This window comes from Vombatus ursinus, unplaced genomic scaffold, assembly GCF_900497805.2.
Source record: "Vombatus ursinus unplaced genomic scaffold, bare-nosed wombat genome assembly UNPS02014801.1, whole genome shotgun sequence".
NCBI lineage: Eukaryota > Metazoa > Chordata > Mammalia > Diprotodontia > Vombatidae > Vombatus > Vombatus ursinus.
In genome coordinates, this window is record NW_020954579.1 from 11,355,362 (window position 1) to 11,376,632 (window position 21,271).

General features: G+C 45.3%; 1 protein-coding gene across 1 annotated transcript in view; it reads left to right on the top strand.

Moving 5' to 3' along the window:
- The window catches only part of MRC2 (mannose receptor C type 2), a 98,816-nt gene that overhangs the window by 70,520 nt on the left and 7,025 nt on the right, over positions 1-21,271 (top strand). The window contains exons 9-24 of the mRNA XM_027872971.1: positions 573-816; positions 1,214-1,321; positions 3,219-3,334; positions 4,540-4,688; positions 4,991-5,208; positions 8,488-8,630; positions 9,229-9,331; positions 11,313-11,451; positions 11,579-11,614; positions 12,169-12,329; positions 12,998-13,065; positions 14,070-14,170; positions 14,500-14,645; positions 18,862-18,976; positions 20,078-20,241; positions 20,495-20,603. Of these exons, the coding sequence (XP_027728772.1) occupies positions 573-816; positions 1,214-1,321; positions 3,219-3,334; positions 4,540-4,688; positions 4,991-5,208; positions 8,488-8,630; positions 9,229-9,331; positions 11,313-11,451; positions 11,579-11,614; positions 12,169-12,329; positions 12,998-13,065; positions 14,070-14,170; positions 14,500-14,645; positions 18,862-18,976; positions 20,078-20,241; positions 20,495-20,603 (2,120 nt within the window). The remainder of the gene's footprint in view (positions 1-572; positions 817-1,213; positions 1,322-3,218; positions 3,335-4,539; positions 4,689-4,990; positions 5,209-8,487; positions 8,631-9,228; positions 9,332-11,312; positions 11,452-11,578; positions 11,615-12,168; positions 12,330-12,997; positions 13,066-14,069; positions 14,171-14,499; positions 14,646-18,861; positions 18,977-20,077; positions 20,242-20,494; positions 20,604-21,271) is intronic.

Here is a 21,271-nt window from a genome sequence, read left to right on the forward strand (position 1 = left end):
CAGGGATTCTTAACCTTGTATCCATGGGATATCTAATAGATTTCCTGGAGTCTACAAATTTATTTTTAACTTTTAATAACCATATTTCAATAGAATTGGTTTCTTTTATAATCTCATTTATTTTATTTTACACATTTAAAAATGTTTCTGAGAAAGGGGTCTGTAGGCTTCACCAGACTGCCACAGGGGTCCGTGACATAAAAAAGGTTGCAAATCCCTGTTCTGGTTACCAGATCAGCGTGAACTCCACTTCATCTCATCCCCTGGCCCAACCCAGGAAGAGCCATAGACTTAGGAACTATAGAATGTTAGAGACGGATCTCAGACAAACTCTCTCATGTTATAGAAGAGGAGACTGAAACCCAGAGAGAGGATATAACTTGCCAGAGGTCACACAGGTAGTAAGTAGCACAGCCAAGACTAGTGTTCAAGTCTCCTCACTTTCAGGCCTGGGCTCATCGTTATTCCGTTGGCATTTACTTCAGATCAATTTCCACTGAGGTCCATGGGGGTACTCTTTGGCCTCTACCTGTTCCATGCTCTTTCAGGGTGACCAGTCCCTGAGAAGGCTAACCACTCTCCCCACCCTCTCCATCCACTGTCCATTCCTCCGCCATTGCTCCTCTGTTCCCTCCCTGTCTTACTTCTTCCCACGGGGCAGAGGTGGAAGAGCTGTGGATTGGTCTGAATGACCTGAAGCTGCAGATGAACTTTGAGTGGTCAGATGGCAGTCTGGTACAGTTCACCCATTGGCACCCCTTTGAACCCAACAACTTCCGAGACAGCCTAGAAGACTGCGTCACCATCTGGGGACCGGTGAGACTTCTCCCATCCCCTCTCACCAACACATATCTCTCATAGAATTATGAACTGGGGCCACACAGTAAGTGGCAGAGTCAGAATCAAAGCCAGGTCTCTTGACCCCTAGTTCTAGGCTCTTGTGTAAGTAATGAGAAGAATACAGTGAGTTCTACTAATACTGACCACTGGGAAATGGCCTTCAGATATAGGAGTTGATAAAGGTACTCTTAAGGACAGTGGGATACACAGGCAAGTCAGGGGCGGTCAAGCCTAGAACCAAGGGTCTCTGGGGGTATGGAAGAGCCTGGACTAGGACAGTGGGGAATAATGGGCCCTCATTTGGTGGCTTCCTCCTACCTTGGAGGAAGTGAGGATCAGGCTAAGCCCCATGCTATCTCCCACCATCTTCTAGGAGGGACGCTGGAATGATAGCCCCTGCAACCAGTCACTGCCATCCATTTGCAAGAAGGCAGGCCAGGTTAGTTTGGAGACAGCAGAGGAAGATCATGGATGCCGCAAGGTGAGGATGGTACTGGACTAGCCTCTGGGGAATGAACCTAGGTCAGGAGAGGTCTTTGAAGGGGGGTTGAGGGAAGGGGAAGGAGAATCTTGTAGCATTTCTCTAGATTATCCCCACTCTCTGATCACATCTAATGCACAAGGGTAAGAAGGGCAGAGGTTATATTGCCTGGGGCTATGGGCTTCTCTTCATTTCTCTGTCTTCTTTCTACACATCACTCACTCAAGTGCAAATAACTATCTCCAGGGGGACTGAAAGGTGATATCCTAATTTCTGTGAAGGCCCTCTCTTCCTTCCCCACTGGGGGAAGGCACAGAGAATGAAGAAGGGGGTGGGTGCAAAGAACGTACAACTGAGGGGGGCAATACCCTCTAACTGGGGACAATTAGATGCCAGTGCCATCTGAATTCAGACTGATGAGATGGACTTTTCAGCACTTGTGCCCATCCCCAGTCCCTGGTCTCCCAGGCTCCTCCTTCCCCCATCACCATGGGTGGGTCCAGCCAAGCGGGAGGAGTGAGGGAGGGTGGGATGCGGAGGGAGGGAGAGCCAGCAGCCAAGGTTCTGGGGCCTCTTATAAAGAAAACTTTGTGGGGTTTTGGCCACAGGAGGCTCCATCTGCCGGAACTAGAGGCCACATTCCTCCCCAGCTGGCTTCCCAGTGCCAGCTTGGCTGCTCACTCTGTTTTTCTTTGCATTACGAGAGAGAGAGAGAGAGAGAGAGAGAGAGAGAGAGAGAGAGAGAGAGAATGAATCCCTCTCCCTATTCCCTACTTTACTCAAAGTTGCAGACAAAGAACAGGTCCTGACTTGGGATAGTGAGAAGGGGAACAGAGGGATGTAGTGTTGGGAGGGTCAGGAATGGGAGGAAGTGGGCCATAGGAGTAAGGGGGTGCACTCTAGCCGTGGTTTCTCCCACCCACAATCTTCTAGCCCTAGTAGCCTTACTCTAGGGTGAGGAGAGATTTAACTCTTATCCTGCTAAACTCTTGCAGCCAGATTGTCTTGGCCACTAAACAACCCTGGAATTGGGGCTATAGACTCATTTTTCACGTGTGTGCAGTGAGGACATTAACCCTTCTCATCCAGGGACACTTAAGGCAGTCATAGGGAGAGTTGAGTGTTCTGATTCTCTGAAGCTCCTAACTGCACCCCCCCAAAGATCTCAGCAGATACCCAGCTTGTCCACATAGCTTCCCCTCCGTCAGGGTAACCGCCTTTCTTCACTCATACTCCATCATGTAACAGAAGGTCGTCTATGAAGTTTTGTGATTTCCCTACTTGCCCTGGTCCCTCTCAAAGTCCCATATTATCAGCCCCCAGTGCCACCCCTGAAACAACAAAGAGAGAGAAGGCAGTATTCCTGTCGTTTTTGTTGACCCCATTTGGGGTTTTCTTGGCAAAGATACTGGAGCGGTTTGCCATTTCCTTCTCCATCTCATTTTACAGATGAGGAAACTGAGGCAAACAGGGTTAAGTCACTTGCCCAGGGTCACACAGCTAGTAGGTATCTGAGGCTGGTTTTGAATTCAGGAAGAAGAGTCTTCCTGATTCCAGGCCTGGCAGTCTATCTATTGTGCCACTTTCCTATTCTCTTTATTTTCTGTTTCTCACTCTTGCCTACGAATTGCTCTGTGGCCTCCCATCTCCTTCACCTCATGACCCTCTCTCCCTATGATGTCCTGTTCATCTAACTTTGAGTTTCATTTAGAGTTCTTTTTCCCTTTTTCTCTTCTCCCCCATGGCAGTGTCCGGGCCAGGAGAAGACTTTATGAGTCCCAGACTCTGCTTTAACCTTCCTTCCCTATATACTGTATATGTCCCATAGGAAGAGGGCCACAAATAGAAGGCACTCCCTTAGATCCAGCTTTCTTCCCTTTTTCCTCTTTCTGATTAGGGTTGGACCTGGCATAGCCCATCTTGCTATTGGCTGGGAGAAGATTATGTGACCTACAGTGAAGCCCGCCGGATGTGCATGGACCAGGGTGCCACTTTGGTCACCATCACCAACAGGTGTGGGGCATAATGAGATAGAGGGGCAGCTTTGGTACTTCCTTACTTGATTAGTCATTTCAGTCATGTTTGACTATTTGTGACCCCATTTGGGGTTTTCTTGGCAAAGACACTGGAGTGGTTTGCTATTTCCTTCTCTAGCTCATCTTGCAGATGAGGAAACTGAGGGAAACAGGGTTAAATGACTTCCCCAGGGTCATATAGCTAGTAAGTGTCTGAGGCCAAATTTGAAATCACAAAGATAAGTCTTCCTGATTCCAGGCTTGGCATTCTATCCACTGTGCCACGTAGCTGCCCAAGTCCCTACTGTCCTGTCCACAGCTCCTCCTAGACATTCTCCTGGTGTCATTAAATGGGAACAGAGCCCTGCCAAGGCCCAGGCTTCTACTGAGTGGAAACCGAAGTAGAGGCATGTTTGGCCTCAGGCCCCATCCCATTCCATACCATCTCAGGGTGCCGGGAAGGGTGCATGCATTTCTGGACAGACAGGACCACAAAACTGATGAAACATTCATTTTAATAGCCTCCCTGCCTATGTTCCTTCTAGCTCATGGCTGAGGTTTCAAGGGCCTGTGGTTGGTTTCTTCACTACTGTCACAGATTTTAGAGCAGGGAGAAACTTCAAGAGAGTATTTGAGTATCTACCCTTCCCCACCTACCCCACCCTATCCCACCGTACTCCACCAGAAGTTGGGTTGGCCCCCTTCAAGTCTGAAAAGAGTCATGAGGGAAACTGTCTAGGATAGAGAAAGTATTTTTGTGTATTTTTCCTTCCTGTAAGGCTGGATGAGAAAAGAAAGATAGGGAATCATCTATTAATTCATTAATAATTATCATTCCCATTAGTGCTAGAACCAGAAACCTTTTTCTCTCCTCTTTTTTTCTTTCTTTCTTTTTTTGGAGGCAATTACGGTTAAGTGACTTGCCCAGGGTCACACAGCTAGTAAGTGTCAAATGTTTGGATCTAAGGCCGGATTTGAACACAGGTCCTCCTGACTCAAGGCCCGGTGCTGTATCCACTGTGCCACCTAGATGCCCCTCTCCTCCTTTTTTTCACTTCTTGATGAAGGATACTTCTGGGGCTGGGGAGGAGAATTCTGAACCCAGAGGAAATAGGGAGGGGTCCCTAAGCTTTGAGTTTGATGAGAGGGGGCTTCTATTATCCTCTTTTCTCCTCTCTGTGCTTTTTCCTCCCCAATACCCAGGTTTGAACAAGCCTATGTCAGCAGCCTTATTTACAGTTGGGATGGCAAATACTTCTGGACAGCCCTTCAGGACATTAATGGGACAGGCTCCTTTCACTGGCTTAGTGGGGATGAGGTTATGTATACCCACTGGAACCGGGACCAGCCCGGTAAGCTCCCTTTCTTTTCCTCCCACCTCTGTGCCTTACTTACTTTGCCAGCCCTTTCTTTGCTCTCCAAGGAAGTGTAGGGGAGGGAGGTAGCAAATAGCCAGGCCTTTCCCCTTTCCCTTGCCAGGTGGACACCTCCACTTGTGCCTACATGTAGCATCACTGCAGCAGTGAGAGGCTTGCCCATCCTCCAGCCCTGGAAGATCCTGGGGACCCAGGGATCTGGTGATCAGCTGAAAGGAAGGGAGGGAGGGGCAGTTAACCCTGTGAGGTATCTGTATTTTCTCTCCTCCCCTTTTCAGGCTACAGTCGAGGGGGGTGTGTGGCCTTGGCTACTGGCAGTGCCATGGGTCTGTGGGAGGTGAAGAATTGTACCACATTCCGGGCTCGGTATATCTGTCGCCAGAACTTGGGTACTCCAGTGACACCTGAGATGCCTGGCCCTGACCCCACACCAAGCCTCACTGGCTCCTGCCCCCAGGGCTGGGCCTCTGACCTCAAGCTCCGACACTGCTATAAGGTAGGGGAAGTTGAGGAAGGGTCGGTGAGGGGGAAATATGGCTAATAGACAATCTAGACAAGTGCCCCAGGGTTGGGGCAAAATCTTTCCACTCTACTCTGAGTTCCCTTCCAGCTCTGACATTCTGTGAACCTAGTATGCATGGTCAACTCTTTGGCAAAGATCTGACTTTGGTTAGTACTTTCATGAAGTCTGAACCCAAGGAGGGACCAAATTTAGCAGTTCAGGACACCAGGGCAAAAAAAAATGGAAAGTTAAAACTTAGGACTGTCCAGTGCTATATTTCTTTGATGTTCGTGATAATGTAGTGAGAGTAATCCCATGGAACATATGCCCTGATGGGCATGCTCTTGTCAAGACAGGTGTTTTCCTCTGCCGAGATGATAGCAAGTTCTAACTGGCCCTCATGTGTCTTTGCTTTAGTTTTCACCTGCCCTGGACTCCCAGGGACCAAAATCAGTCCTAGGGGAGCCTAACTCCAAAGAGACAGGGATGATCATGCTCTTAGGCCCTCACTGGCCATGCCTCTCTTCCCTCCTCAGCTCCCCTTTCCCTTCTTCAAGTCACAGGGTAAATCTCTCAAACAAAGCTTAGGTATGAATCACGTCTAGGAGCTCTCCTAAAAGAGATGAACGAGTTCCCCCTTCCATTTCTTAATATTTAGTTTTTTCCCAATTACATGGAACAAATTTTTTAACCTTCACTTTTTAAAAATTTTGAGTTGCAAATTTTCTTCTTCCTCTCCTCCCCTCCTTGCACATTAGAAAGCAAACAATTTGATAAAGGTTATACGTATGTATTCATACAAAACATATTTCCATGTTAGTCATGTTGTAAAAGAAAACAAAGAAAAAAACAAAAACAAGAATAATAAAGAAAAAATTTTAAAGTATGTTTCAATCTGCATCCAGACTCCACCAGTTCTTTCTCTGGAGATGGATAGCACAAGTTCCCCCTTCTAGAAAATGTACTCAATGCACAAAGTAGATATCGGGTATAGGACAGGTATTTATTTCCTTCACCATAAAAGAAGTGCCCGAGACACATAAGACTCATAAGCACACATTAACCAATGCTTAAATCATAAAACAAGCATCTTTATTGTATTCTCCTGGAAGATAAAGGCAGCTCTGTGGAACTTCTAAACAGATATGTCACATTCACCTCGGAACTATTCTGTCCAAGCAACTCACAGAGTCCAGATCTTCTGGCCAGCCAGACATGGCCATTCAGTCCCGTCAAGTCCAGGATGATGTCACCTGTGGTTGTTTTCTCTCCTGAGAAGTGCTGCAGTTTCAGGAAGCATCTCCTTCTGAGCTGCCAACACAGACTCGGGAAGTCCTGACCTCTCAAACCCTCGAGGTTACCACTGGGGCTGGAAATGTCCATTTCGCTGGATGTTTGTTCAGTTACCTGAGTGAAGAGAAAGAAACACAAAATAGAAGAAGCTGCCAGAGACTCAAGGTCCAGGCTCAGACTTACCCAAGCAAACAAATGTTCTCACCGCCATGTTCTAGCAACCATTGCTATGGGGGGAGGGTAGAGAAATACTCAACCCTTACTTAGTAGCTGGAAGTCTAAGGGAGAGCTGGTGCTGGACTTGACCCAAGAGAAGCTGGCCCAAGAAAGAGAAGTGTGGAGCCTTTCTACAGCTCTTATAGCCTACTATAATGATGTTCAGTGGCCAATCAGTACAACCTCCAGTCAGTGAGACACAAGAGGACCAATCAGGAGATGCTGTGTCCTGTTAACAAACTGAAGCACCTGTTCTTTAGGAAGAGGTCTATGGGCATGTCCATCCCCTTCTCCTTCCCTAATAAATAATAATGATAACTGACATTCATATACCACTGTGAGATTTGTAAAACTCTTTATATACACTAAAAAGTCAATCAACAAACATTTATTAAATACCTACTATGTGCCAGCAAACAGTCAACAAGAATTTATTAAGTATCTACTATGTGCCAGGCACTGTGCTAAGTGATGGGGATACAAAGAAAGCCTAAACAAACAAACCAGTCCCTGCTCTCAAGGAGCTCACTATGGAGGAGACAAAATACAAACAACTGTGTGCAAACAAGCTATATACAAAAATTATTAGCGATAATCTGCTAAGAGAAGGCATTAGTATTTTTTATTAATTTATTTTGATTTATCAACAATCACTTCCATATGGGGAAGGCATTAGTATTAATGGGGATTAGGGAAAGCTCCTTGTAAGATTTTAACTAGGACTTGAAGGAAGGCAGGGAGATCAGGAGACACAGATGAAGAAGGAGAGGTTTCCAGGCATAGTGGATGGCCAGTGAAAACGCCTGGAGGTAGGAAATGGAGTTTCACAAACAACCCTATGAAATAGGTGTTATTATTATCCCCATTTTACAGATAAGGAAACTGAGTCTTAGGTTAAACGCCCATGGGCCAAGGGCAGAGATAGCTCTTTTCTGGGGAATAGAAAAGTGATTATTTAAGAAAGCAGTGGTTATGGGGGTCATCACCAATCCATTACCTGGTTCCTCTGCCAAAGACCCAATCTCATGATCTAGGAATGAGAATGGCAGACTTAGAGACAAGTTAGAAGGGATCTTACAGACCAACTAGTCTACATTAAGGAAAGAGATGGAGACTGGACCAATGATTATATTGATACAGGGAACTCTCAAGTTAGGAAATACTCTCTACTAATGTAGGTTGGCACATTCTATGCAATTTATAATCTCCAGAATCACCTAGATTTTAAGCAACTCTTTAAAGCTTTAGTCTCTAGAGCACTGAGAGAGAGGTAAAGTGAATTTCCCAGAGTCATATAGGTAGCATGTGTGAGAGACAGGATTTGAATTCAAGACTTCCTGGCTCCAGCTCTATCCACTATACCATACTGTCTCTCAAAAGGAGAAAACTGAGGATCAGAGAGGGAAGGGACTTCCTTAAGGTCAAATAGTCAGTTAATGGCAGAATCAGGACAGCAACCTAGATCTCCCCACTGGTCCACAGCAGATAGGAGGTGTTCTCATGGGAGTCAGGGATCGGTCTGGGTGTTAGGTTCTACTTCTTCATATCCTTTTCCTCTGAGGAGAATGACCACACATCCGGAACCCTGACTTGGTCACAGTGTCCAATACACTCAGTTGGGAGTCCAGACAGTTATCTTACCCTAGGAGCCAGGGCTGGGAAGGAGGGAGAAGTGAGTCTAGTGGGATAGTTGGGGCTACTGGGGGAGGTGAGAAGCTTTCTTGTCCTGTCCCCTCCACATTCACCTTCTGTCTCCCCAACAAGGTATTCAGCTCAGACCGAATACAAGACAAGAAGAGTTGGCCGTTGGCCCAGAGTGCATGCCAGGAGATGGGAGCTCAGCTGCTTAGCCTGGCCAGCTATGAGGAGGAACACTTTGTATCTAACATGCTCAACAAAATCTTTGGGTATCGAACCTGGGGGCAGAAAGGAAAGGCTTTGTGGGTCTGAGGGCATGTAGGCTTGCTTACCTGCATGTGCATGCAAGAAGAGTCCCTGGGAACTCTTTACCTCCCAGGGTAGACCATTCCACTTACGGATGGCTAAAGTGCTATTCCTAAAGCCCAGGTCTCACCGTGTTGCTCCCCTGCTCAGAAAGTGCCAGTGGTTTCCCATTTCCTCTGAGATCAAATACAAATTTTTCTTTTTGGCTAGACACGGTCACCCGGGTTGACAATTAAGGAGTCCGGTGGTGGTGGTGGTGGTGGTGATGGGGTAGATGTGGAGTGCTGGGAGTGAAGAGGCTGTGGCAAGTGTATGTGGCCTGAGTGGGGTGTGCCAATGAGGGACATGCCCACTTGTGTTTTACATGCTAATATATACCTGCCTTTGTGAAGGTGACCAGGGGATAGGGAGAAATGTTTGGGGATGAGCTGGATCATTCCATAGGGCTATCCTTCTCTCCCAAGTCATAGGTCAGAGGGAAGGGGGTCTCCTGGGGTCCTTCAACTTCTCACCCTTTCCTACCGTATTTGACCTGGGGCGGGGGGATGTCTATGTGGGCAGTGAGTCAGAGCCTGAGATCCAGGAGCAGCATTGGTTTTGGATTGGTCTGAACCGACGAGACCCTCGAACTGAGCGAAGCTGGCGCTGGAGTGATGGCCTAGGGGTGAGTGGGGGGGGGTGAAAAGAGTGAAGAGGGGTGGAGGGATGAGAACAGAAAAATGAGAAGCCTGCCGGTGATGGGAACACATCTGTATGTATGCACATGAGTGTATATATGTGTGTATCTGCATATACATGTGTGTAGACGTTTGCATGTGTGTAGCATCAAGGCCCTTTCTCCTTAGGAGACAAGGTTAAGTAAGGAAACCTGTAGCTCGAATGTTTCCTGATCTGTAAACTGAAGGGTTTGAACCATGAATCACAGAATCTTAGAGTTCAGAAGGACCTCTGCAGTGCAGGTATCTAGCCTAACCTACAACCTAAAAGGAATTCCCACTACAATATAGCCGACAAATGGTTGTCTAGCCTCCACCTGTAGACAGACCTTCAATAGGAGGGAACTCTTTGCCTTCCAAGACAGGACATGGGATCCAAGGATCCCATTCTACTTATGGAGAGTTAAACTACTAATCCTGTACCCAGGCCTCACTGTGTTACTCCCTTGCTCAGAAAGTGTCAGTGGTTTCCCATTCCCTCTGGGAGAAAATACACACTTTTCTTTGGCATTCAAAGTTCTCCTTCACAATCTGGCTGCAGCCTAAATTTTATCTTTCTAGGCTTATTATACTTTTTAAACATATATATATATATATATTTATATGCAATAGAATAAGTTATATATTGTAATATATTATACTAATATATAATATATTGTATTATATTATTATATATAACATATAGTTTTATGACTTATTATATTTATTATAACTTCCCTTTATGCATTCTATCTTCAGTCAAACCGTCCTTCTTGCTATTTCTTGTATAGAACATTCCATCTCTGGTCTCTAGGCCTTTGCATTGGCTATTCTCCATGCCAGGAATGTTCTCCCTTCTCATCTCTACCTCTTAAAATCCTTTCTGCCCTTAAAAGCTCAGTTCAAGGGTCACCTCCTACATGAGGTGGTCCTTTCCTGTACTGCTTCTTTCTCAAATTACTTTGTATTTGCTTATTAGTAATTATATATTTGGTATTTATATAATTTTATATATTTTATAAGTTCTCTATATAACTTTATATATTCTATATTATACATTTTGTAGATTTGTATTTATACATTTCTATATTATAAATATGTTCACATGTGTTCCAGATAATACATTTACATATTATAAACAATATATTATATATTTATTTTATATATTGTATGCTTTATATATTTATATATTACAAATAATGTGTTATATAATATATTTATTTTTGTACAATATATGTTTTAATATGTGCATATGCACAGGGACACTTATGTGTGCACATGTTACTTCCCTCTGTTCTTTGAGAGCACATCCTGCCTCCCTTTGCAAAGCACAGTGCTCAGGCTCATTGTAGGCACTTAAAAATGCTGAATGATTAATTGATTGATTAAGGAGTTTTGTGTGTGTGTGTGTGTGTGTGTGTGTGTGTGTGTGTGTGTGTGTGTAGGGCAGGGGGCAGAGGGAACATGGCAAGTGTTTGATTAGGAAAATTTCCCTGGTATCAAGTGTAAATTCTACTCCTTGCTTCTGATTTTGCAAGCTTAATGCTTCCTCCCCAAGAGAGCCTTTCAAATAGTTAAGCACAATTCTTCTCTTGCCCTTCTCCCCATCCCCTTCCCCTCTCCAGGCTAAACACCCCCTGTTTCTTCAAACAGTTCTTAAATGACATGGATTCAAGACCTTTTAACCATCCTTGTTTCCTGCTCTGGGTGCTCTCTGTATAACCTCTGAGGTTCTTCCCAGATCTTAATTTGTAATTCTAAGGGATTCACTGGGAGAACACTTAGTGAACCAGGCCTAGGACCCAGGTATTTTTCATCTTAGTTTAAGGCACTGCCCTTCCAGGGAATTGTGTCAGCAGAGAGCAGCACAGAGGGAAGGACGGACACAGAGCAAGGGTTGTCCCCTGGGCACTTCTTCTTTCAAACTTTTCCTCCCATCACTTTCCCCAGTACTCCTATCACAATTTTGACCGTAGTCGCCATGACGATGATGACATCCGGAGCTGTGCGGTGCTGGACCTGGCCTCCCTGCAGTGGGTGGCCATGCAGTGTGAGACACAGCTCGACTGGATCTGCAAGCTTCCCAAAGGTTACCATTGGGAGGAGCCCTGGAAGGATGGCTGGGGATCAGGGTGTTGGCTGATGGTGGGTTCCTGGAGGTCTCTCTGTCTCTCTCCTGCTGCCTCTCTACAGCCTCCCCTTCTCTGTTCCAACAGGAGTCGATGTAAAGGAGCCTGATGTCAGCCCACAAGGTAGACTCACCCCCTCGCCCCCAGCTACAGATGGAAGATATAGATAAAGGGTGGGAGAGGGATTGGGGGTGACCAGGAAGATGGAGCGAGGAACCGAGGCTCGGGGGAAGTGATGGAGGCCACAGGGCTAATCCAGGATACTTGGCTCAGTGGAGGGCGTAGCTCCCATAATCCACTTCGTGATGTTCTCCAGCTAGCCTAGGCTTTCCCTGACTTTGGTCTGTCCCCTATTTCTGTCTCTCCAACTCCTTTTCTTCAACCCTGCTCCCAGGGGAACTGGAGGTCCCTTCTCCTACGCCAAAGGGAGCGCTTGAGATGTCAAGAACAAATAGGGTTTCATACACACATCTTTGTCTCACCTTGCAATAATTCACAGAATGGCCCATTACATAGATGCCCTATTCCCATACCCTTGCTCTGTCTGGCAAGCCTAAGCAGTGGGTCTGTACCCTGCTATGCCCACTCTTCATAGCCCTGCCTGATCTGCCCTTCCTTGCCCCTCCCTGCCTTCCTTAGTGCTCACCCTCCCCCACACACCCGGTACTTCCTTGCAGGCCGGAAAGAGTGGATTCGCTTCCAGGAGGCGGAATACAAATTCTTTGAGCATCACTCCACTTGGGGGCAAGCCCAGCGTATTTGCACATGGTTCCAGGCTGAGTTGGTGTCGGTGCACAGCCAAGCAGAGCTGGACTTCCTAGGACACAGCCTGCAGAAGGTGGCGGTCAAGGCTCTGAGAAGGGAAGGAGGGAGGAACTCAAGTGGGCAGAGGGAAGCTTCTGGTTTTGTTTCATTTGTTGACCGATGCCATGGAAAATCCCTGGTCTTGCAGACTAAAGCCCTGAGTTCAAGCCTCAGCTCCCGCACCTGCTGGTTGTCTGATTTTGAACAGAGCCCTTAACCACTCTGAGACTGGTTTCCTCATTTAAGGTGTGGGGGTTGTGCCAGGGAGTGGCGGGTCTTTTTGGTTTGCAGTGGCCTTGGAAGAGACTTCTGCCGAGAAGCCAGGTGGCCCTGCAGACAGGTAGCATGCTTTGGCTACTTCATGTTGGCTGACTGAGCAGAGAGCTGAGAATGGCCAGCCAGCTTCCCTCAAGGCCTGCATAAATGAGAAGAACCTGCTGTGAGAGCCATAGGCCCTTCAGCCAACATCCCTGGGGAAGGGTGACATGTAGAATGCAGGCCATGATAGTTCTCCTCCTTAGCCCCTGAAGTTATTGGGAGGAAAGAAATGTGTAAACCTTAAAGTGCTATGGACATGTCCCATATTGTTGTTATTTTTCCAGGGTAGGGAGAAGATAGGAAGGCAGACTTGGGGGAGATGCCCAACTTGCCCCTTCCTTCTCTTCCTCCCTGCCCTGATTTGCTGCCCTTTGCCTTGTTCAGTTCTCCCGAGGGCAGGAGCAGCACTGGTGGATTGGCCTGCACACTTCTGAGAATGATGGGCGATTCAGGTGGGTGTGCTGACCCTAGAGGTGATTGATATGTGCAATTGCCCTTGTGTAGGGGTGTCCAAGGGGCAACTAGGTGGTGTGGAGGATAGAGCACCAAGGCCTGGAGTCAGGAAGACCTGAGTTCAAATCTGGTCTCAGATATTTGCAGGCTGTGTGACCCTGGGCAAGTCACTTAACCCTGTTTGCCTCAGTTTCCTCATCTGTAAAATGAGCCAGAGAAGGAAATGGCAAACCACTCCAGTGTCTTTGCCAAGGAAACTCCAACTGGGGTCATGAAGAGTCAGACACAACTGAACAACAACAACAAAAAATGAGAGTCCAAGTCTTGTGTCTTGGTATGTGTTGACCTATGAGGTATGTGAACCTCAGCTCTGGGCCCTGTTCTCTAAGGACTCACAGACTAATGGGGCTTAAGAATATAGTATCATACATTTGGAGCTAGAAGCAAACTTACAGGTCATCTCATACAACTCCCTGATTTTACAGAAGTGGAAACTGAGGCCCAGAAAGTGTAAGCTAACTTTCTTAAGGTGTCACAGATAGTATATAGTAGTAGAGTCTGGGATTTGAATCCAGGGCCTCTCACTCCAAAATAGCATGCTTCCTATAGCTCCATTCTGCCTCCAGGAAAAATGAGGTCAAATGAATCATCCAGTTAACCTCTTGAGGAGCCTGAGGAAGAAATACTGGAGTTATACAGATATCCTCCTGGCCTCCTTGGATGGCCTTTCCATTCACCTCTCTGCCAATATTGGCCTTCTTTTCCATTTGGAGAAATAAAGGCCCAAAAAGGACCAGTCTACCCTGCCTAGAGACATAGAGGACACTGATTGAGTTAGACTCTAGAGTTACCAACCCCTCCTTGTACCTGGTACTGGCTCCTCTCCCCATCATCTTGTCCCCTCATGACAACACATAGGATAATGCCTCTTGTTTTCTCTCTTCCTGGGAAAAGGAATGGGTCTCTCTTTGAGGCCAACTCTGACCTTCTGGTGCTATTTCAGATGGTCGGACAAATCCATCATAAATTTCATCTCCTGGGCACCAGGGAAACCACGGCCCATTGGCAAGGACAAGAAATGTGTCTATATAACAGCCAGTCGAGGTGAGAGCTGAAGAGGGTGGGGATGTTGAAGCCTGAGGGAGGGATGGAAAGGGCTAGAACTTAGGGGGTGGGCAGGAAGGAGGAAGCTGGCCACTTGGTTCCCATAACTCTAGAGGATTCCTTTTAGTGCCAGGGACAGACTGAGGAGGAACCTGCCACACGGTCACAGAGCAACTTAGTAAAGCTCAGAACTGAACACAGGAGACTGGATCACCAATTACAATCCTCATCTCACTGAGAAGGATGTGGATTGGTTTTGAATTCCTAATTTAGTTATTAGTTTAGTTACTGTCTCATCCTGAAGGTGACTACCCCTGCCCTCTCCACAGAGGACTGGGGAGACCAGAGGTGTCTGACAGCCTTGCCATACATCTGTAAACGCAGCAATAACACCAGTGAGAAGCCTCCCCTGGACCCGCCTCTCTCTCTCCTCCCCGGTGGCTGTCCTACTGGCTGGAGCCAGTTCATCAACATGGTAGGAAGAAAGCATGGGGGTATGTGGGGGGTAGGGGGGAGATGAAGGGAGTGGTGACCAATGAGAGAGAAAATGGAAGTGTATACGGTCTGTGTCTAGTGACAATGTTGTAAGTCTCCTATATTCTCCTTAACAGTTCAACTGCTTGTCTTGAATATAGGTGTCTCCCTTCATGATATCCCAATAGAGTAACACCTCATTTTTCCTTGAGCAGCAGGGCAACCCATCTAAGCTTCGTAAAACAGAATTCTAGAGCTGGAAGGGACCATAGAGAACATATGCTCCAGCCCCCTCATGTTGCTGCTAGCTAGATAGAAAAAGCATTTATCAACTGCTTACTATGTTCTGGGCCAAGGGGTGTGGAACCTCGAGGCCACATGTGGCCCTTAGGTCCTCAAGTGCAGCCCTTTGACTGAATCCAAACTTCACAGAACAAATCCTTTTATTAAGGGGATTTATGAACAGAATCTAGGCACTGTACTAAGTGCTGGAGATACAAATACAAGGAAGCAAGATAATGCTTGCCCTCCAAGAGCTTACACTCTAATGGAGGAAAACAGAATGGGAAGCTGGTTAAAGTGGAGAATTGAAGAGTACACATATGATGGCATGGTTTGGGACTGGTGGCCAGGAAAGGAGGTGAGGGTTTGATTCTGGGCAAAAGAGAGCCAAAATTCACCTGTCAGGGTCTGAGGTACATCCAGGGGCAGGGTCCAAGGTTCCTATGGGGAGGAGGTTGAGATGATGTCCAGAGTAGAGGAAGCTGGTGGCCACAAAATGACTGAAGAAATTGAGGCTAAAGAGGGAATTTGATTTGCTCAAAGGCACACAGTAAGCCATTGTCAAAGCTGAGACTTGAACCTGTGGCTTCTGACTCTCAGAGATCCCACTGTACCTTGTGGCCCTCCCTTTAGTTTAAAAAAAAAATAGTTTCAATAAATGCCAAAATGAAACATTTTAATTGTTCTTTTGATGGTATCTTTCCGACATGTATTACATACTTCTTTGGGCTCTTAAACAGAATAACGAATATTATTCAACCTTTATTTAGAGCCTTGGAGTGATTGCCATGAACCTCAGTCATGATTTACCTCCAGTGAGTTGTGAGGCCTGGAGGGCTGTTTGCCCGCAAACTAAATGACCCCTTTCTCTTAAAATCTGACAGTTCTTGTTTCTCTCCCACCCTTCAATCAGAATATCTATGCCAATTCTCATCTATGGCTTGATTTTTCATACAGTGGACTGAGTGAAAGCCTCAGGGTGGCTCAGGCCTCTCATAAACAGAGGAAATTGTGCAAAGCTTTTTGAGACTTGCGAGATTCAGAGACCGATTTCATTTACTTCTGGGTTCACAGTTATTTTTTATGTGTGACTTCTAGGCACATTTAGGCATATACAAATGTGAGGCTTTCAAACAGATGATTAAAGATGATTCAATTTACAGAAGGGGTTCTCTGCTTTAGGAGAAAATATTCCCCTTAGTTTTCCTTTAAATAACAAGAACTCTTCTTCTCTTCAGGTATTTAAATGCTTGTTAATGAATAGGACAGGTTTATCTCTCTTCAAAATAATCTAATAGGACATTTTGCATGAGTAGAGCGGAATTCACAGAGCAGAATTTCAGAGCTGGAATAATCTCAGAGACCTTCTTGTCCAACTCCACTTAATGTTAGAGGGGAAGAAATTGAGACCCAGAAAAGGGAAATGACTTGCTCAAAGTCACATGGGCAATCAGTAGCAGACAAAGCCAGGATTCAAACCCAGGCCTTCTTTTTCTAAATCCAGTGTTATGATGAAAACCCCCTGGGACATTAGGATTATAATGTATAAAGTTTCCCAAAGAAGCTTCAGAGATATATAATAAATGATAAAGAAATGATATGAAGTCAAAAAGCATTTATTAATGCCTACTCTGTACTAAGGCAGCTAAGTATCTCGTTGGATAGAGAGCTCGGCCTGTAGTCTTGAAGACCTGAGTTCAAATCTAATCTCAGACACTTACTAGCTGTGTGACCCTGGACAAGTCACTTAACCCTGTTTGCCTCAGTGTCCTCATCTGTAAAATGAGATGGAGAAGAAAATGGCAAACCATTCCAGTATCTTTGCCACGAAAATCCCAAATGGGGTCATAAAGAGTCAGACATGACTGAAACAACTGAACAACAAATATACTAGGTACTGTGCTAAGACAAAGGCAGAAATAGGTCCTGCCTTCAAGGAGCACATAGTCTAAGGGGAGACAATCTGAAAACAACTATGTACAAATAAAATATATAGAGGAAAAATTGGAGATGATCTCGGGGGGAGGGCATTAAGGGGGATCAGCCTTGAAGAAGGCTGAGATTTGAAGGAAGCCAGGGAAGTCAGGAGTTGTGTGCTTTTTAAAGTCAGTCTCCATTTTACTTCCAAGTGAACTGGACCAATTTCATTAGTGATTTTCTTTCCTTAAAAGAAATAGTGTAAGGTAGGATGCAGTTTTCGCTGGAGAAACAGAAAGATAGTTGGAGACAACAGTAGAGTGACCAGGAATAAATGACAGGGTTTCTATGTCTCCCACACTCTGGCCCCTTTCCTACAGTCATTACCAAACCCCCTGAAGCACACTCGTTCACTGCTTGACAGAGCTGGGTGTCGGGATGGTGGGAAGCAAATTAAAGTGTCAAGAACTGCTGCCTCTGAAAACTCATCTAAAATGAACAGGATTGGATAGTCTTTTTTTTTTTTTTTTTGAGGCAATTGGGGTTGTGACTTGCCCAGGGTCACACAGCTAAGTAAGTGTCAAGTGTTTGGTCTGAGGCCGGATTTGAACTCAGGTCCTTCTGACTCCAGGGCTGGTGCTCTATCCACTGCGCCACCTAGCTGCCCCAGTGAAGTCTGAGGACCTATGTTCAAATTCCAGTTTTGTGCTTTACCTTGGAAAAGAATAATAACAATTAATAATAAACTTCCATTTCTATGGTGATTTAAGGTTTGCAAACAATTTCTACACAACAGTCCTATATGAAAGATAGTGTAAGTATGATTATGCCCATTTTACAGATAAGGAAACTGAGCCTAGGAGAAGTTAAGCAACTGGTCCATGATCATACCACTAGTCATTATCAGAGGTAGGATTCAAACCTAGATCTCTATACTCCAGAGACTTTGGGCTGCACTTTCTACTGTAACATATGTCTTGAAGTAATATTTGTAAAGATAGCACAGTGCCTAGCACATAGTAGGTACTATATAAATGTTTATTTCCTTCCCCTTCTCTTCCCATCATTCACCCCTCTCAGCCAGCTGCTTCACACAAGCCACATTCCTTTTCTTGACCTCAGTTTTCTTGCATGTAAAATGAAGAGATTGGACTTCATCTCCAAGGTCTTCCTTCCAGCTCTATATGCTATGACCCATTGAACTTAGACACAATTTTTCTAGGAACACATTTGTTGTGAAAAATGAGGCATACGTGTCCTTAGTTATCAACCTCTTCACCCCTTCATGTAGGGGTAAAGAGAGTCCATCTCCAACTCTAGGCCTTTTCACTGACTGTCTCCCATGCTTGGAAATTGTTTCCTCCTCATCTCCACCTCCTAGCTTCCTTGAATTCTCAATTCCAGAACCCAATCTTGGCCCTCCTTAACCTTAGTGCCTTCCCTCTGAGATTATTTCTAAATTATCCAGAATATATAACTTGCTTATACATAGTTGTTTGCATATTGCCTCCCTCATTAGACTGTGAGCTTCTTGACTGCAAGGATTGGTTATTTTTTGCCTTTCTTTATATCATGAATGCTTAGAACAATGCCTGGCACATAGTAGACACTTAATAAATGCTTGTTGACTTGACTTACAGGAGCCATTATAAGGGGCTTCCAGAGGGAGGTCCAACAAAATCTTTAACCTCATTAAAAAAGCCAGAGTGTGAACCAGTGTGAGTGTGTGAGTGTGTGTGTGTGTGTGTGTATGTGTGTGTGTGTGTGTTCCTCACAGTCTTCCAGTGGTAGGCAGAAGAGATTCATGTCTTAATTTCCAAGCGTTTCACTCCTTATCTAAGATATCTTTCTTCCTATCTGTAGAAACAAAACCAAAAAAATTTGTCCTTTGCTTCACAGCGAGATGATGGGCTGAGCCATTGTGGAATCCCAATAGGGTGGGGTAAATAAATTTGTAGATCTGACTTTTATGTGGGGGCTTGGAGCAGCAGTCTAAGACACAACCATTCTGTCCCAAGTGCTTCCGAATCCAAGGCCACGATCCAGCAGAACGAGTTAAGTGGTCAGAGGCCCAGCGTATGTGTGAACAACAGGGAGCCCAGCTAGCCACTATTGCTAACCCCCTGGAACAAGGTAAAGACTGGTCAAAGACATCTGTCCATCCCACTGTATTTTAAAACAAAATGTTTTTTTTTTCAATTAGCAAATGTTTATTTTCTCTCCTTCCCACTTTCCCTCCTGTATTGAGAAAGAAAAAAAGAAAACCAAAACCTTTGTAACAAACATTCATAATCAAGCAAAACAAATTCTCACAATGGCCAGGCCCAGAAATGGATGTCTGGGTCTGCAGAAGCTGATCTGATCAGAATTCTTAAGTCTTTCAGAGGTGTTTATTTTTTACATTTTTTTTGGTATAAATTATTCTATTGCTTCTGTTCACTTTATTCTGCATCAATTCATGCAAGTCTTGTAGCATATTCCCTTACAGCATAATAGTGTTTCATTACATTCATACATAATATTTTGTTCAGCCATTCCCTAATTGATGAGCATCCTTCAGTTTCCAGTTCTTTGCCAAAAACTACAAAAAGAGTTGGCTATACATATTTTTGTACATACGGGTCTTTTCTCTCATTTTAAAAGATCTTTTGTATTCTGAGTCAAAGGGTATAGTAATTCCAAATTGCTTTTCAGACACATTTACAGCTCCACCAACAGTGCCTGTTTTTCCACAGCCTCTCCAACATTTGTCATTTGTCATCTTTGTGAACTTTGCCAACCTGATGGGCATGAGGTGGAACCTCAGAGTTGCTTTAATTTGCATTTCTCTAATTATTAGTGATTTGCAACATTTCTTTTCCATATGACTATTGATTCCATCCCGCTGCACTTCATTACCATCCCCCGCATCAACCTTGGGCACCACCTCTGTCAATGCTCCTGGAATCACCTCTCATGCTGCTCTTTTTTTATTACTATTACACAATCCCTGGGCTTCATAGTTGTACCATCTGCCCCTGTGTGGGAAGGGTGTGGGTGTGGTGGGTCCTTAGCTGTTTGTAATGAGATAGAGGTGATGGTGGTAGGCCTTCCTGCCTCCAGTAGGGGACCCACCAGGGTTACAAGGAGGAAGGCTGGAGATGATCAAGGAGGGGGAGTCATTCATGATTGCTTCCCGACCCCTACTCCATGCCCACCTCCTCCATTCACTGCCTCTGCTCCCTGTGTCTGCAGCTTTCATCACAGCCAGCCTACTCAATGTGACCTTTGACCTCTGGATTGGCCTCCACGCTACCCAGAAGGAGTTCCAGTGGGTGGGGCAAGAACCTATGCTCTTCGGGAACTGGGCACCTGGGGAGCCCTCGGGACATAGCGACTCTACTAGTGGTGAAAAACTGGTAAGAACTGTCCCACTGCCTGCCAAAAACACATTGGTAAATAAGGTTCTCTTTTTCTTCTCTTCCCTTCTCCCCATGACCTTGCTCCTACGCCACCTTTAGCTCTGACAGCAGCCCTTTGGAGAACATTGACTCAGGGGGTGTGAAGGGCGTGGAGGGGACCAAACAGGGGACCAAACAGGCAATCCAGCCGGAGGCCAGAAGTGCAGTGTGCCTCTTGAGCTCCCTGGCCTTCCTTCTTCCCTGTTTCCAGACCAACTGTGTTGTCATCGGGCACAGCTCCTCTCCCCACTTCACTGGACGCTGGGATGACAGGAATTGCCTAGAGGAGACACATGGTTTCATCTGCCAGAGGGGCACAGGTAACTTTAATTAGCATTTTTTTAAGAAAAATTTTTTTATTTTTAGCTTAAAAAACACCAACAGAAAAAAGAGAGTTGTACTTGAAACTTTACATCTTTATTATGTACAGCTTGCTTTACTTTGAAAGTATATAATAAATTAAACCTCTAACTTTCAAAGCTGTCATGCTTTTTTAAGCTTCTTTCTGGAAGTTGTTCTCTGCATTTTAAAAAATTGGGTCTCAATGACCTTCTTTTTTCTTTCCCTTCCCTTCCCTTTCCCCTATCCATATCCCCACTCACCCTTTTCCTCCTCTCCATTGGAAAAGGAAAAAGAAAAACAAAGCCTTTGTAACATATATGTTTAGTCAAGCAAAAAAAAATTCTCCCATTACCTATGTCCAGAAATGTCTTATCCTGCATCTTGAGTCCATCACCTCTCTCTCAAGAGGTGGATGGCAGGTTTCATTATCAGCCCTCTGGAATCATAGTTGGTCATTGCATTGAGGTCAGGATTTTCATCAAATAACACAGAATTTTATAGAGCACTTGTTGAATGTCCAGTACTGTGCTGTATACTCTGGAGAATACAATGATGTATCTTTGCCCTCACAGAACTTACAGTCTAGTTAGAGAAATAGGACACACACACACACACACACACACACACACACACACACACACACACA